Genomic DNA, 18,665 nt, shown 5'->3' with positions numbered 1-18,665 from the left:
GAAGGATTTGAGACTTAAATAGTGTTTGACTAAAAACTATTCCAGGAGAAATATATATATTTTTGTTTTAAGAAGTAAAAAGGCCTATTAATGTATCTTTACATCAAACTGTGTTTACTCCACCAAAAGTGAATTCTTTGTTTTTAGTTCCCAGGTTTTGCTTACTAAGGCTTCCCATAAACATAGATTCAGAGAATTTGAGAGCTGATGGGGACTTTAAAGATCTAGTTCTGTTTCTTCACAATACTGATGAGAAATTTCTCAATCAAATTAGTTTGTGCCTGGAAATAGAACTTTTTAATATCACGATTTTAATACCTTAGTACCTCATAGGCTAAGTGTACTTACATGCTGTACATTCCCCCTTCCCTCCATTTTAGTAATTGTTTCAATTTGAATGTCACTGTTGGGATGGGGAGGTGAGGAGAGAAGGCAGGAAACGATCTAATTGCAACAGTGAGGGGGGAGAAAAAGGAAGTTGTGTTAGAAAGCGCGTAGTCTTCAGTTTTTGTTGAGTCTTATTAAAAAAACGTTTTAAAACCAAATACTCATCTTGAGTTTGAGGAATATTATTGGTTTGCTTTATCTGATGTTTCATAATATGTTGCATATGGCATATAAAATTAAAATAATAACTTCAGTGGGCCACATACTGTTCTGATTGTACATATGTTAACTCATTTAATTCCAAAACAACTTTCTGAGGTAGGTTTTGCTACCCACATTTTAACATTGAGGACACTAAAATACAGGTCAAGTAACTTGCCTGGTGTAAATTGTGGAAGAGATGAGCTATATGTAGTTTTGCTGAAGTTAGAGCACATTTCTGGTGTAATAACCTTAAGATTTCATTATGTGTGAATTTGTGAAATAAAGGTTATTTTAAGAATAATCCTGATGAGAATTTTTCAGAAGTGCTGTTTTGCCTTTGAGAAACCTTTGAGGTCAGTGTATGAGCACTATTTGTATGCTTCTGTATTATTTAAACTGTTAAATGTTTTGTAACTTAGGGTTCATTGTTCTTGTAACTTATGTATGTATGTATATATGAATGAATGTATGTAAATATGTATATTTTTAAAAATTTGCATGGAATTCAGTATATCTCCAAATTTTACATATTTTTGTTAATATAATTCATCTTTTTTTCTACTCTTTAACTTAAAATCTGCTAGCCTATCCCCTGCATCTTTAAAACGTATCGGCATCATTATTTTATGGTAGTATAACCAATTGCCTTTTTCATAATTTAATTTTACTTGAACAAGTGTCAAAGATTTTATTGAGCTAATTAGCTCATTTGAAGAATTCAAAGAATACATGTATGTGGAGGCTGTTAGGAAGGCTCAAATAAATTTACACATAAATGTAAAATTGCATTTTACAGGCAATAATTAGCTGCTTCTGAAGGGAAAACTTCATTTGTATTTTTATTGATAAGAATCATTTGCGTTGGCATCAGCTGTAATAGAGGTATAACAGAAAAAAAAGTAAGACACATAACCATGAAATGTATGCTAGACAGTAATATTTTTTGCTTATTTCAAAGTCTTTCACAGTTTTTCCTGACAGCCTATGATCTCATGATCACAACAATCTCAGAGATTATTCTTGGTCACAAGAAAGGTTGGTCTCATGTTTGGCTTATCTGCATAGATGCAACAAGATTGTTCATTAACCGTATAGGCCTCTTTGAGTTTGCTTTGCAAATCTAGAGCCAAACAATACTGCATAATAAATAAGATCACAAAATTAACTTCTTTCTGGAAGTTTGCATAAGAAATCTGACATTGACCTTTTAAAAGCCTCTATTATTTGCTTAGATAGGAAACTAAGTCTGGGAAGCTCTCTCAGTCAAATTATATCTGTAATACCTAGAAATTAGAGTGAGCTCTCATCTTCTAAAGGTCCCCATGTCTTCATAATATTTCATGTAATTGTTCCATTGCATCTGTTGGCAGTATGCCTTCATGATCTGTTTCTGAACTCATCCTAGAAATTCTTCTTGTCCAGTGATAAGGTTTAAAAGTTATTGAAGCACTGTCAACATGGAACCTTCTACCCAAGACTATTTTTTTGAAATATTGGTAGTGTGAAGCGCCTGATACAGTTTTTTTTTTTTTTCCCCACAAGGCTTGGAGTCTGTCCTTTGTTGAAGATACAAACTGTGCTATCTAGCTTATAGCAGAATCTTTGGGAAGGCATCAAAAGAAAACAAAAACTATATATAGTTGACGAAGATTTAATGATCATGGTTAATTTATTACTGATAATTGTTAAATATGGAAGATTTGATGAGGGTTCATAATAAAAATAATGTTACTAATAAGAAAGTGTGGGGGCGCCTGGGTGGCACAGCGGTTAAGCGTCTGCCTTCGGCTCAGGGCGTGATCCCGGCGTTATGGGATCGAGCCCCACATCAGGCTCCTCCTCTATGAGCCTGCTTCTTCCTCTCCCACTCCCCCTGCTTGTGTTCCCTCTCTCGCTGGCTGTCTCTATCCTGTCAAATAAATAAATAAAATCTTAAAAAAAAAAAAAGAAAGAAAGAAAGAAAGTGTGGTTGTTTCTGTGGCATGCAAAATAAAGGTAATTTGTTATTTTGGAATATTTGGCATGCCAAAGAAATTTTAGGTGAACTGTTTCTAATGATGATGATTAAGCCTATTTTCAAAGAAGTATGTGATGGTTATATCTGATTTACAAAAATGGGTAGGCCTAATTTTTTCATACCAAGAATATCTGGTAAATAGATTCACTAAGTGTCAAATAGGATCTGGTTATCAGTATTTCTACAAAATGCCATGGTTAAGTCTGGGATATATTCCTGTTTGAGAACCACTATCCTAGAAGGTGCCAGATTCAAATTAAGAAAGAAGTAAAGTTTTAGCCAAATACAAGCATCTTAAATAATAAGTGAAATTATGACTGGCAACATTATGCTGTTATATCAGGCACTGTACCGCTAGGCCTCTGATGAATATAGGAAAAACTGTACAGAGTTATTTCATATTTTAATCAGTGTTTCTCTTGAAGGTACAAACATAATAGGCAAGGGAAGGGAATTTACAAATCTCCAAGTACTTCTTGTAAAATATACATTTTGAAAGTATTACCGTAAAGTATATACTTTACCTCTGTGTTTTAACCTAGGGAAAGCTTAATACCTCTTCTCATTTGACATCTCTTACCATGCAACTCTTAAAAAAAGTAAACATCAAACAAACCTAGTTATTTTTAGCCTCTCTTTTAGAAGGTGAGATAGCAAACCTTTGTGCTCTTCCTGGGGTTCTCTGAGAAATCTCAGAGGTAGTTTAGGTAGATTTCTTTTCCTAAATTTATAGTGCACTTAAAAAAAAATATTTATTTATTTGTCAGAGAGAGCACAAGCAGGGGGAGCAGCAGGCAGAGCAGGCAGAGGGAGAAGCAAGCTTCCTGCNNAGCAAGAAGCCCAATGGGATCATGACCTGAGCTGAAGGCAACCACTTAACCGACTGAGCAACCCAGGCGTCCCTATAGTGTACTCTTAAACAGGCAAATCCAGAGTTGTCAAAGGAGAGTTGACTATTTGATTAGTGTAGGATCATTGGTGCCTGAAAAACAATACTTGGTTGCCAGTTTAATTGAAGTGACAATAAAGCATTTAAAAATAAATATGAATCATCAAACAATAAATCAAGAAGTAGTTACATCCCAACTGATTGAATTTTGCTAAAATTTTAATACATTTCATAGCTTTTTTTTTAACACTCACATAGTATAAATCAACACAAATAAAACATATTTTCCAAGTTTTGTCCTTTCTTGTGCTTTCTTTATTTTCTGGAGCAAATCACCAATTCAGTTTAGGACAGAATGAGTCTTGCCCAGGACCCCTAAGACTTTCTCATGGGGTATGTGAGATAAAACAATTTTCATTATTATACTAAGAATTATTTATTTTAATATAATACATTCAAATAAGTATTTAAATTTTTTCTTGGTTTTAAGTTTTAATATGGTAAATTTCAATAGTTACAATCCACATAACTGAAAGTCTTTGGGATTGTCAGTAAATTTTTTAGGATTTAAAGTTCATAAACTAAAATTTTGAGAGCTCCTACTTTGGGGGAAAAACTACTCTTTTTTTTCTTCGAAAAGTAAAAGCAGATACAGTTTATATTTCTCTGTCAAAATTACTTCTTCTGTAGGGGTGCCTGAGTGGCTCAGTATGTTAAGTGTCTGCCTTAGGCTCAGGTCATGAGGTACTGGGATCAAGCCCCACATCGGTCTCCCTGCTCAGTGGGGGATCTGCTTCTCCCTCTCCCCATCCCCACCCCCCGTGTTCTCTCTCTCTCTCACTCTCAAATGAATAAATAAAATCTTAAAAAAATATTGCTTCTTCTGTAGTCTCAGCTACTTATGTTAATTATAACTCTTAACCATAGTAACTTCTATTTCATAGAGGAAACTGGAGGCAGGATTGGACATTTGAGAGATGTCAGACACAAGCAGACACAAGCATTGTAGCTGACTATTAGAGCTCATGAACTTTTTATACTACTTTCTATGGCATACTTTGTTAAAATATAAAAGTGTGAAGTGTTAAATTAGCAAAAATGAACATGTTCATTAACATGCCTGAAAGATACTGCATATGAAAAATAAGCAAAAGAACATGAACTCAGGTTTGGTAATTAACATGTGAGAACTCTATTCTGTGTTCAGTGATAATTTATTCAATATAGTTTACTGTTTTAAGTTACCTAAAGCTAAAGACCTTGGAAATTATCTTGCAAATTATGCAAAATATAAGTACTGTTGAATAATGAATGAATTTACTTGAACATAGATTTACTTTTTTATACTCCTAAACATTACGGAGAATATTAGGTTATACTCCTAAACGTTATGGAGAATATTAGGTTATTTGAGTGGCAAAACTATATATGCTTAGAAAAACCCAAAATAAGGTGTTTGTATTATAATTAACCCTGATAAGTCAGAGAAGACATAAGGGTGTTTTTTTTTAAACCAAAGTTATTAAATTATCCTTAAATTTATCGAAGATTTCACTTATGTGTACTTGGGATCTTAAATATTTCAGATTTAGTTCCTGTAGGAAGAATTTTTTTCCAAAACATTTAATACAGTTAACGTTTAAGGAATTCAATTTCTTTATTTTCTGAAATTTTAGGAATGTTTACCTCTATAAATTATTTTTATATATTATTTAACTCAATAAACCAAATTAGAATTAATTTAATAGACCTTTTAGAGACTTTTTAAAAAAGGCTCTAAGAGACGTTAGCATTTTTTTTCTAGTTCTCCATCTTCTCTCTTCCATTATATTCTTCCGTAATCCTAATTAGATAATATTAGATCTTCTCATTCCATTGTCCATGTTTTGTAACCTCATTTTCATATTTTCCACTTCTTGTTCTGTACTGTATTCTAGATAGTCTGGGTAGTTTTCAGATTTGCCTTCACTTTCGCAGAAACAGATAATTGTACAATGTGTGCTGTTTTTATAGTCATACCTGCCACTCCTACCCTCACTCCCCATCTCTATACTTTCAAAACCACTAATATCTTTTTTATCTTTATATTATAATTTTAAAAATGTTATGTAAATGGAATTATACATTTGTGACCTCTGAAATAGGCTTTTTCCTTTCAGTATAATGACCTTAAGATCATCCAGATTATTGTGTTTATCAGTAGTTGATTTCTTTGTATTGCTGAGTAGTATTCCATGATATGGATGTGTTTGTGTTTTGTTTTTTTTTTTAGCCACTCTGCCAATTTTAGGCTACTTTTAATTGTTAAATTTATACTATTTATATCCAGTACAATTATTAGAGGTTAGGGCTTAACCATTTCATTTTTCTTTTCCTTTTTTTTTTTCTGTTTTTCATTTTTTTTCCTTTTTCTGTCTTCCTTGAACATTTCTTAGAATTCAGGTTTGATTTTCCTATTTTTTTTTCAGTGTTGGAGTATATCTTTTTTTTTTTAAATTATTTTTTATTATATTATGTTAGTCACCATACAGTACATCCCCGGTTTCCGATGTAAGGCTCGATGATTCATTAGTTGTGTATAAAACCCAGTGCACCATGCAATACGTGCCCTCCTTACTACCCATCACTGGTCTATCCCATTCCCCCACCCCCCTCCCCTCTGAGGCCCTCAGTTTGTTTCTCATAGTTCATAGTCTCTTATGTTTCATTCCCCCTTCTGATTACCCCCCCCTTCTTTATCCCTTTCTTCCCCTACCGATCATCCTAGTTCTTATGTTCCATAGATGAGAGAAATCATATGATAGTTGTCTTTCTCTGCTTGACTTATTTCACTTAGCATTATCTCCTCCAGTGCCGTCCATGTTGTAGCAAATGTTGAGAACTCGTTCTTTCTGATAGCTGAGTAATATTCCATTGTATATATGGACCACAACTTCTTAATCCAGTCATCTGTTGAAGGGCATCTTGGCTCCTTCCACGATTTAGCTATTGTGGATATTGCTGCTATGAACATTGGGGTGCATATGGCCCTTCTCTTCACTACGTCTGTATCTTTGGGGTAAATACCCAGTAGTGCAATGGCTGGGTCATAGGGTAGCTCAATTTTTAACTTTTTAAGGGACCTCCACACTCTTTTCCAGAGTGGCTGTACCAACTTGCATTCCCACCAACAATGTAGGAGGGATCCCCTTTGTGTTGGAGTATATCTTGCTTGAGGCATTACATTACACATAGATAATTTATCCCAGTGTATCAGTACTGATGTCAGTATTTTACCACTTTGAGTGAAGTGTAGAAACCTTACCTTCCTTTATGTCCCTTTATCTTCCACCATGTATTTATTTAATTATATATATATATATATATATATTTTTTTTTTTTTAAATCATGTACCCTTTAATCTCCATCACCTATTTTACCCTCTGGTAACCATCAGTTTGTTCGTTATAGTTAAGAGTCTTTCTTAATTTGTCTCTGTCTCTCTTTTTCCTTTGTTTTGTTTCTTAAATTGTACACATGAGTGAGATAACATGGTATTAGTCTTTCTCTGACTGATTTTGCTTAGCTTTATAGTCACTAGCTCCATCCATGTTGTTTCAAATGGCAAGATTTAATTCTTTTTTATGGCTGAATAATATTCAGTGGTGTCTACACACACATGCACCACATCTTTATCCATTCATCAATCGATGGACACTTGGGCTACTTCCATAGTTTGACTATTATAAATAATGCTGCAGTAAGCATAGGGGTGCATGTATCCTTTTGAATTAACATTTTTGTATTTTTTTGGTAAATACTCAGTAGAGCAATTACTGGATTGTAGGGTAGTCATATTTTTAATTTTTTGAGGAACCTCCATATTGTTTTCTACAGTGGCTGCACCAGTTTGCATTCCCACCAACCAAGCAAGAAGGTCCCTTTTTCTCCATGTCCTTGCCAACACTTGTTTCTTGTATTTTTGATTTTAGCCATTCTGGTGGGCGTGAGGCTTTTTTTTTTCTTTTTTTAAAGATTTTGTTTATTTACTTGACAGAGACAGCCAGCAAGAGAGGGAACACAAGCAGGGGGAATGGGAGAGGAAGAAGCAGGCTCCCAGCAGAGCAGGGAGCCCGATGTGGGGCTCGATCCCAGAACCCTGGGACCATGCCCTGAGCCGAAGGCAGACGCTTAACGACTGAGTCACCCAGGCGCCCCCAGGGGTGAGGCTTTTTAAAAAGGCTTTAAAAGACTTTGTAATTTAATTTGTTAATATGCTCCATAAGGTATTAACATAATGATTACACATAATAAAAAAAAGCCCTTTCTGAATTACAGATGCATAAAGAGTGTATAACTTTAGTTCTACCACTCCAGCCACAGGTCAAGAATGAACACAAATACAAAAAAATAACAGTCTAGCTACCAGAGCTGAAATTCTTTTTAGATTCTTAATTGATTTTATTTAGCTCACCATAGACTAATAGAGAAAAAAAAGACTAACAAAATGGATTTTCCATCATTTCTCACCCAACAGAATAGAGAATTATAATTCATCCATTTATAGAGATCACTGAATGGTCTAATCATAAAGCTAAATTTGCAGTTATTGTCGTCACCAGTGGTAGTATGGCTTATTGTCTGAACTAGGACAAATACAAAATCAATAGGAAAAAATTTAGAGAAAGGGATTCAAATTTTTATTGCCACTTGGGATTCATATTGAGAACCAAGAAAAGAGATCAGGGCTTAAGCTGTTCAAGAGTGTTATATACTTGATTCTATCAGATGAATCAGTTTTGACTTTGGACATCTTGTTGGATGACCTGCAAAATTGTAGAAAGATAATTCTTGATTTAAAAAAAATCCTTATTCTAATAAATAAAAATGACTATGTCTCAAAGATTTAACTGATTTATTACTGTAAGAATCAGTTGCCATTTTTATTTTTCTGCTTGGTTAATAGATCTGAGACTTAATGAAATACCACCTCAGCCTTTTTTTTTTCTTGCAGATCTCTTGTCTCAGTTAATGTTAGTTCCATTTTTCCAGTTGTTTAGACACAAACTCTTGGAGTCATCCATTTTTTTCTCTAACTGCATATATCTTATCTATTAGCAAAATTATTTTGATTCTACCATAGAAATATATTCAGATTCTATTAGCTCCTCAGATAAAACAAAGATCAGATCTTGTCACTTCTATGCTCAAAACCTAGTGGCTTCCCTTCTCAAAAGAAGTTCTTTCAGTGGCCTTCAAGATGCTATGTGACTTGACCGCCATTACACACTCTCTGTCTTCATGTTCTGCTGTTCTCTTGTGCTCACCCTACTCCACCCAGGCTGTTCATTACTGTCCCTTACACACGCCAGGCACACTTCTGCTTCATGGCCTTTGTACTTGCCTCTTTTCCCTTTGTTTTTTTCTTTTTAGCACATCAGGAACACCCATAACTCAGAGTGTTTATATTTGTCCTTCCCTGTGCCTTGTAATATGCTTCCCCAGTTATCTCAGGAGTTCAGTGTATTATTTTATTCTTATTTCTACTCATGTCATCTAATTAGAGAGGGTACATCTGAAGTAACCCTTTTGAGACTCTTTATCCTTGTGGGTTTTTTTTTTCCCATTTTTAGGACTTAATGCATAATGTTTGTTTATTATTTGCTTCTCCACAGTGAAAGCAGGGGCTTTATTTTATTGAAGTATTTCCAACACCTAGAATCGTGACTGGCATCTCTTAGGCACTCAATATTTGTTGAATAAATGAAGCCAACTAATAGATGGAGGAGAGGGATTATGAGCAGTAATACAGTCTTCTTTCCATTACTCTAAATTATCCTCTTCCCTCTCTAACACAGGGAAATGTGTGAAAAAAAATCTCTAGCTTATGCTTGAATTTCTACTGATTAAGTACTTTAAGCTAACCAATAAATATTTTTGACTCCTATGACGCTAGGATAAAGTTTATTAATTTTCTTGATGTATGATACTTCAGGGATAAAGGGGTTTGAATTAATAGAGAATGTTGGAGCATGGAATATCGTAGAATTTGTCAACCCTGGGTTGGATGCCTTATAAATACTGAGGGAAATCAAGGAAGAATGAAGGATTGAATTATCTTGGGAGGTAAGGAGCAAAGGCATTTATTTAACTAGAGAGGGAAATGAAGGTCAAGTGATGAACTGCTAAGAGTTGGCAGGTAGATATCATTTATCTAGCCCTAAGTCTCTACCTTGGTATTGGCCTGAGAGGGCAATGGGCAAGCTAATTTTTTTTTTTTTTTTTTTTTTTTTTTGGTCCCTAAAGTAGAAAAATAGCCCTTGATTCTTTAACTTTGACATTCATTCATTCAGGAAATATTTGAGTTTCTATTACCTACTAGGCCTTTTCTTGGTCTTGGAAATACAGTGGTGGATGAGACTATTTCCTACTAATACCTCTCTGCCTTTTTTTCCTGTCCCTAGTTTTGTAGTTTGAATGTTAATCACTGTTTGTCTTATAGGTGATGAAAGAACTATGGTTTTTGTTGAGACTAAGAAAAAAGCAGATTTTATTGCTACTTTTCTTTGTCAAGAAAAAATATCAACAACAAGTATTCATGGGTGAGTAGATTAATAAGATTTCATAGTAAGGAGGTGACACTTGTATTTGTCATTTAAGAAACATCAGTGTTTCTTAACATCACATAATCCTAGGATTAGGATTCAGAATTCTCAATATCTAAACTGTTATTTTCATTTTAAGTTTTTGTAAGAAGTAGGTGATAGGGTGGGCATTAAAGGTCTGTCTTAGACTCCTTATCCTGAAGAGTGGTAACTTCTCAAGAGAGCTTGCTTAGGGCTCTCTGATCCTTAGATCTAAGTTTTTCTCCAGAATCCATTCTTTCTCTTGCTTGATATTTTTTTATTTAATTGCATAAAAATGTCATATTAACACAACTTTATTGGTACTTTACTACTTTACTAGTGGATCTAAAATATTAATCAGTGAATATATCGAAATCTGAGATTATATTTTAAAAGAACTTCTTTGGTATTCTAATCATAGTTATATATTATTTGTCAAGACTGGAGATTGTTAACAGGTGAGATTTGATGTTTGTCATACTTAAGTTTGTGTTTTAGCTCTGTGTACTACCTGTTACTTTCTGTGTGCAAATGGGGATAACTGTTCCACCCTCAAAGTATTATTGTGAGAATTAAATGAACTGATGGCTTGAAAAGAATTAGTATAATACCTGATATGTAGGAAGTAGATAGTAATATTAAATGCTGCTATTTTTACTATTATTAAAAATAAATATATATGTTGAACTTTAATGGTTCACTGTAATAATTAAGAGCTGTCCTAACACATGCTTGCTTTTATTTCTAGTGACCGAGAACAGAGAGAGAGAGAGCAAGCTCTTGGAGATTTTCGCTGTGGAAAGTGCCCAGTTCTTGTTGCTACTTCAGTAGCTGCCAGGGGGCTGGATATTGAAAATGTTCAACATGTTATCAATTTTGATCTTCCTTCTACCATTGATGAGTATGTTCATCGAATTGGACGTACTGGTCGTTGTGGAAATACTGGCCGAGCTATTTCCTTTTTTGATCCTGAATCAGATAACCATTTGGCACAGCCTTTAGTGAAAGTATTGTCAGATGTAAGTTTTAAATGTTTAAAACTGAATGGATAGTATTCTTACCTTATCATTGAAAGTAGACATTAAATATATATGTGTATTCAGGATAAGTAAACTGTTCCAAACTCTGAGACTTGATGCATTTTGTATATGAAATTGATGTATTTTTTAAAGGCTCAACAGGATGTTCCTGCATGGTTGGAAGAAATTGCCTTTAGTACATACGTTCCTGGCTTCAGTGGTAGTGCAAGAGGAAATGTGTTTGCATCAGTTGATACTAGAAAGGTTAGTTGACAGAAAAAATTCCGAACGTGGCTTCCAGTTACTCTTTGTGAATGTTGTGGTTAATAATGTGAAGTAACTATAACATTCAATAATTATCCAAACCATTTTTTTCACATCTAGGAGATTAATATTTCTTAAAATTTAATGTATGTATATATTTTTGGTCTTAAAAGTGAGACATTAACAACATTTATGCTCAAACATCCTCCTTTCCCAAATTTGTTGGCATTTAAAATTCTAATTTGGATTCTTCTGAACCTTCTATAAGAATTCTTCGTGTTTAGAATTCTGATGGTATTATTAAATAAGACAAAATACTAGAGATAATGAGTTGCATGTCTTTTTTGATGTATCATTTTATAGGCAGCAACACTTTTATTCAGAAACATTGAGAGTACTAATCATTAAATATTTATGCTTTTTTTATTGAAATATAGAGCTTTCAGTTTTTCCATTTGCCAAAACTACTGGTTTAAGAAAGCTTTTTCTTGAAATATTTTGTGCAATTTAGACTTCCCAGGTTGATATGGGATATGGGCCTTTTTTTCAAATGGATTAAATTTAGTTAAAATCAAGTTTTTTATTATATATTTGGGGAATACATGGTGGGAAGCTTGAGTCCCCTCTCTGAGTCTGGGCAATGTAACTTTAGAGATGATGTAAAATTAAATGTTTCTTTCTTTCTTTCTTTTTAAAGAATTACCAGGGCAAGAGCACTTTGAACACAGCAGGGTTTTCTTCTTCACAAACTCCCAATCCAGTAGACGATGAGTCGTGGGATTAAAGCTAAAACATCCTTCAAGTTTGTGGTATAGTTCTGATGCAGAGAAGAAAATAGTTTTGATTTTTGACTTTTTAACAGAAGTGTGTTCTGTCCTTGTGTTCTTATTCCCACCCTTAAAAAAAATTCTTACTGACTAGTTATGTGAAATGCTAAAAATTACAACATTGCAGTTACTGATACAAATGGTGTTAACTGGAAAGATTAAAGCATTCTAAACGTCTTGCTTATTTCTAGTGTATTCTTCAGGGGTTTTCAACATGTTTCATGTCTAAATGCTTAATTTTAGTGTGATGTTTATTGATCCTACAACAAGCAGTAGGATTTATGACAAACTTTCGTTTAGAAATTATTGAGTCTCATTTTTTACTTAAAAGGAGCCTTTAAAGCAATAGTATTTCACTGAAACATGGTAACATGATTTTCATGTAGCTGACAGTGAAAGACATAAGCCTTTTAAGGTGATTTTAATTTTAGATCATTAGATAAGTGATGAAAATGGTTAAATGCAATGTGAGCTCTGTACTCAATGACATAACAAATGTTTGTGTTTATTCTATACAGACTTTCCTTGAATATAAAGGATGAAACACGTTTCCCCCTTAGTTTTCCAAGAGCACTTTTAATTTTTCTCTGTTGGCATATCATAGTTCTCCTATATTTTGAAATTTTGAGTCTTGTAAAACCAATGAAGTGAACAGGGTCTTACATGAATTAAATATTTATGTATAATAATAGACAATAGTACACAGATGTAATGGTGAAAATCATTCTTCGAACTCAAACTGGCAACAAAACACAATGCTGTTCACTCTTGCCATAATTAATATTTTGATATTTTAAGATTAATGAGGGAAGGAATCCTTTTTTCATTTACCAATATATACCTTACATTCTAGACATACTAAGTTTAAGTTGTTCTTAATAAATCATTAAATAAATGAACCAAAATATTAAGACATAAAACAAGTAAGATGTAAATATTAGGGAGCCAAATAATGATCAATTGTAAATGTTTGTTATTATTAACTTAAGAAATGCAAAGCACCCTGTCCCCAACATATATCCTGTTGCATGAATTTGGTTAATATGTGAGGCATCACATATGAAAAGAGAAGGTCTGTTAAACAGATGTTGTTAGGACTAGATGCCTACACCGTGCCATATTTGAAATCTGTTCCACATGTATTATCAAAAATTAAAACTACAAAAAATAGAGTTTACTGTGAAACCTTTGAATTGGGGATGAGAGTTGACGTAAAACTCAAAGGTCAGAAATCATGAAACTCCAGATTCGAGCACAAAAGGATTAGTTGCTTATATAAAGAGTAAACAACAGACAAGGAAAAATATTACTGTGACTACAATGGATTATCAACGTGTAGTTCTTTACATGTGGCTATGTAGGAATACCAGTAGAAGATTGGACAAAGAACAGACAACTCAAAAAAGGAAAGTTCAGGTAATGAAAATATGGGAAATATTTAACTTGTATTCTGTAATGTCATTTCTGGGAAAGGTTAAATGAAGGAAAGTATTTGGGTTGTTTGTTATTGTAAAATACCTGTGTGTCTTAATTTTCTCCTCCATTTTGTTTTGTTTACAAAGAGCATTTACAGGCCATTTGTCATCCCCCGCCCATTTCTTTAAAGAGTTTTTTGGTCATAGCTGGCCTAATTGCTTTTAAAATTTTTTTGAAATTGCATGATTCGTAAAATTACCATAATAGCATTACTGAATCAAATATAAGAAGGGAGAGTATTGTACCTAATTCCACTATCATTACAAACCAACTGTAAATGTTCCTATGTTCACTTACTTTCTGCACTTCTAGGTAAATATTTGAATGATTTCTTTAAAAAATATCAAAGTAACAAATACAGGTATGAATAGAAAATAAAATGCCACAGAAGAGTTTATAATAGGAAGCAGTATTCTCCTGTGTCTCCCTTTCTTAATCACTATTTCACATCCCACATCCAGCAGCCTTTCACCATTACTGGTAGTTGGTATTTTGTGTTTTATTTTTGTCTCACCAAATTTAGATTTCTCTTGGCTTTCCATATAATACGTAAAGATTTGACTTACCTCGCTCTCACTTTCTTGGTGATTTTAATAGAGTAAGAAGTATACTTCATGAGCTGATAAAGGCACCCTTTCTCTTCTCTTTCACAACTTTTACACTGTATCATCTATAAACTGTACATTTCCAGAGCTAAAAAGTGCACTCTATTCTATAATCATAAAGTCTCTCTTCTTTTATTTATAGACTAATTCTAAAATTGGAAAACAATAGGCAGGGTTTACATTATATAACTATTGTTTGCTGAATGGAACAATTAACACAGTCTGATTTCCTTTTACTTATTTTTCCAATTTTATGATCTGTGTTTCCAGGGAATTATAAATGTCAGGGTGAAATGAAAATTGATCAAAACCATTCCACATGCCAATTTGTTTTCAACTTGCATCATACTCTTTTTGAGCAATTTGTTTACCCTGTATTTTGTATTTTTCCCCCCTAGGAGAAGAAACATGTTCTTTCCACCTTACTATTACCTTTTTAGGTTCAGTGTTATTGTATTGATCCCAAAAGATAGTGGTGTTTTTGAATTTTATGAGTGTGATTTTTAATTCTGGTATTTTAGCAGACCATTCTTCTCTGGTCCTGGAAGTATTTTGTGTTGTTTCTTTGATAATTTTTCTTAAGTTTTCTTCATTCTCTCTCTCTCTCTCTTTTTTTTTTTTTGGTGCATCTTTTTGCTTGTTATGTTCAGGTAGAATTTTTAATATTTTTTAACCCTGTGATTTTTTTTTTTTTAGCAATAATTATTTCCAAGGGCTATCTTCATTTCTTTTGTTACTCAAAATGTTGCTTAATAGTGAATTTTTTCCCTCACTTAGAAATTTAACCTAAAGATAATTTTTCTTACGTTAAACATTTATTTTTCTGCTGCTTGGCATCAGAAATATTAAGTCTTTGTCAATTTATAAGTTGCATGTCCCTTGAATGCTAGCTTTACTCACGTTCAGCAATCTGTACCTTCCCCCTGGAGCCCCGTAGTCTAAGTGCTCTTCTGTCTCTCTAACTATGTATCAAGGCCTGCTCTCAAGAGAAGGCATAGGTTAAGACGTGAATAATAAAGCTTAGCTTTCCTTTCCTAGAGGCGCCTGCATTTATAATGAGCCAGAGGCTCTGGCCTAAACCAAAGTAGGAAGGTCAAAATGTGGAATATCAAGCATTAGGTGAAGGTTTAGGAATAATGGTGATGTAGTAGCAAATAAAGGTGAGGAGAGGTCCTGATTCCACTTAAGGTAAATTTACGTAGGTATTCAGTCTGTCCCCAAGTTCTTGGAGTAGAGTTACGGTTTTTCTGATTTTTTTTTTTTTTTTTTTTTTTAGCATTGATAACATTTCTATGTAAAGCAGCCCCACTGATTAGAAGTTTTCCCTTACCGCCCTTCCCATGACGTTACACTTACCCAGTTTGCACAGTTACGTCTTTACTGATCCTCTGATTTGGGAGAAGGCAGCTTTTCATTTTGTTTGGTTTGTGTGCTCTTCATAGATTTTTAAATGTGTTGAAAATAGGGTACTTCTCTAGTCTTTAATTTCTGAGGGCCCTTTCTCAGTCACTCGCTAGTGCGCGGCTCTTATCTGTGGTTGGCAGAAGCTGCTTATGCTCACTGTCGGCTTGATAGCCTCATCGCACGCCCCACGCCGAACTGCGTGCTTACTACCTCTTTGGTAAAAATTAGTCCAGTGTGCAATCGCATTGTGTCCCGAGGCCCTGGCAGTGAGGAAAGGCAAAGACGATCCTGCCAGGAGAGAGCTGAGCCTTGGCAGTCAGGCGGCTCTGGGACGGCTGTGGCCACTGCATCCCCGCCAGTGCTGGAAAGCAGCTTCCGCCTGCGTCCGGGCTCGTGGAGGCTGCTTCCAGGAGCGCCCCCAACCGGTGGTCCTTCCGCTCTCCTGGACCTGGCAGAGCTCACTCCGAGGCGAGGCCGGGATATGACAGCGAGCGGGGGCTTGGGGCCTCGGGCGTCGGGAGACTTCAGGGCGGAGCGGGAGGTTGGCCTGAGAGGCCCCAGGGGGCTGAACAGTCGGGGAGGGGTGGGTGCCTGGGCGAGGTGTGTGCCGGTCGGTGGTGGGCTGGCCCTGTGGGCTTTCCTTGGACGCTCTCATTAGCATGCCTGAACTTTTTCGATCACATAAATTACAGAGCCCACTTACACATTAGATCTCAGGGATCTTATCAGCCTCTCTAAAATCCATTCAAAGACCCACACAAACGGTGTGGAACCGCAGATTAAGACTACTGTTCTAGAGATAGATATCGCAGTGCCATAAATAATTCATGTCAGGAGAGGACGGGGGACGACAGGGTAGTGTGCTGGGACACTACGGACTCTGGAAATTGAAGTGAGCAAATGATTTGTCTTCAAGTTTGGGGCTGGTGGTTCAGGTAAATCCGTTAATCCTTTAAATGATTCATTAATTGTTTTGCTGAATTTAGGAGATGATTGTGGAACTGTCACAGTAGAATATTGGAATTTGCTTTTTCTGTGGGGGATTTTCAGTGTGAGAATCCCCCAAAGGATTTTTTTTTTTGTCTCCATAGTTAGTGTTTTCTGTATTTGGAGTCTAATGTGTTTGTGGGATTCTTTTTCACTATCCAGGAACAAAAACCAATTTTCTTCTGAATATATGGACTTGTTAATTATCCCAGAGTTTTGGATATGTCTTTGATTTTTGTCTTAGTTTTAGGAGGGGGGTTACCATGTGGGGGATTAAAACATTCTCAACAGAAATCCAAACACTTTATTTAAAAACATTTATATATAGGAGGAGAAGCTCCTATATAACAAGGTGGGCATGGTGCTTTATAATAACTAGTTGGAGTAAACTTAACATTGGCTTTATTTGTTGACTTGTCTAGCACAATGAGTGATCTGCTTTAGGCCTTGGTTGGCTTATATACAAATAGAAGACAATAACTGGATTTTTCTACCTGTTCATCTCCAGCCAATGAAGAAGTCACATAATGCATGCAGTTACAATAAAGTATTTTTTAAGAGAGGCAGACTTGTATAAGAACTCAGAGTATCATAGCCAAATGTTGGTGCACTTGTATTTTAATGTTCAAGTCTTATTCTGTTGCACTAGCTGCTTTATCAGTGTTAAATGGATAGCTGAGAAACAAGTCAGATCACATTTGCAACTGCAGTGGTTGAATCTCTATTAAAAATACCACACGGCATGAGTGATGCTTGTTAATTGACCGTTTTGGCATCTTACTGTATACCTCATCTGTTAATTTTTTTGGTTATTCTTAAGATGTTCAGCACTGGAGATTTATTCATGATCATTCACACATGGTAATCAGCCATTGTGTTCTTGCCAGGTAAATGCAATGCAAGTTCTGACAGTTTCATCTTAATATGTTTGTTCTTCTGAATTATCTTACTGTGTTACCAGTCATCTGAGTTTGTAGACAATTTAGTTGCAATAATTTATTTCAATTCTGTTGATACAATGCCACAAAGTTAATACCAGCATTTGACATAGAATGCAGTGCCAAAATAAGTATAGTTTTACCATAGTGTGGATATTAGTAATAGACTGTATATAGAAAATGGTGCTAATCACTTATTTAAACTAAGTAGTAACAGAAGCTTGTAGTTTTCTCCTCTGTTTATATAATGTGGTAGGAAAATGAACACTGCTGTAGTGAAGACTCAAGTTGACTTAAGTTTGAACCCCAGCTCAACTTCTTACTAATATAATAGTTGTGTGCTCTGGGACAAGTTAACTGTTTAATTTCTTTATTTGAAATAAAATTGATATATAATAAAATGTGTATGGCTTAAATTTTCACCTGTGTATACTTCTAACCATCACCCAAATCAAGATAGTGTAACACTTGTATCACCTTCTTGCCCCTTTCCAGTCAAATCCCTACCTAGAGGTAATTACTATTCTGATTTTTATTACCACAAAGAGATTTGCTTGTTCTTGAACTTTATATAATTGGAATCAGAGTATGCCCTCTTTTGTCTCTGGCTTTTGGCCAACATAAAATCTGTGAAATTTATCCATGTTGTGTTTTGTGTATCAGTTTTTTCTTTTCTTTTTTTGATTGTGTAGTAGTCTGTCATATGAATATATTACAAAATGGTTTTCCAATTTCTTGTTGATGGGCACTTGGGTTGTTTCCAGGTTTTTATGAATAAAGCTCCTATGAATATTCTTGTACAAGTCTTTTGGTGAACATAGCACTGAATTCTCCTAGGGGTGGAGTTGCTGGGTCAAAAGGTAGGTTTAGGTTTAACTTTATTAGAAACTTAATTTACAAGCCAAAGAGTTTCCCAAAGTGGTTGTACCATTTAACATAGCCACCAGTGTTTTGAGAAGATTTAATTTGTTCAACATCCTCACCATTACTTTGTACTTCCAGTATTATTTATTCTAGTCACTTACTGTGGTGGCAGTTTATAT

General features: G+C 34.7%; 1 protein-coding gene across 1 annotated transcript in view; it reads left to right on the top strand.

Annotated features, from left to right (window-relative positions):
- DDX4 (DEAD-box helicase 4) overlaps positions 1 to 12,323 on the top strand; it is a 73,002-nt gene extending 60,679 nt beyond the window's left edge. The window contains exons 18-21 of the mRNA XM_040622253.1: positions 9,979 to 10,078; positions 10,851 to 11,121; positions 11,275 to 11,385; positions 12,083 to 12,323. Of these exons, the coding sequence (XP_040478187.1) occupies positions 9,979 to 10,078; positions 10,851 to 11,121; positions 11,275 to 11,385; positions 12,083 to 12,169 (569 nt within the window). The 3' untranslated portion in view covers positions 12,170 to 12,323. The remainder of the gene's footprint in view (positions 1 to 9,978; positions 10,079 to 10,850; positions 11,122 to 11,274; positions 11,386 to 12,082) is intronic.
- The last annotated feature ends 6,342 nt before the right edge of the window (positions 12,324 to 18,665 follow it).

The sequence above is a fragment of the Ursus maritimus genome, unplaced genomic scaffold, assembly GCF_017311325.1.
Source record: "Ursus maritimus isolate PB19 unplaced genomic scaffold, ASM1731132v1 scaffold_5, whole genome shotgun sequence".
NCBI lineage: Eukaryota > Metazoa > Chordata > Mammalia > Carnivora > Ursidae > Ursus > Ursus maritimus.
The sequence above is the reverse complement of the archived record's forward strand: the minus strand, read 5'-3'. Positions and strand labels throughout refer to the sequence as shown.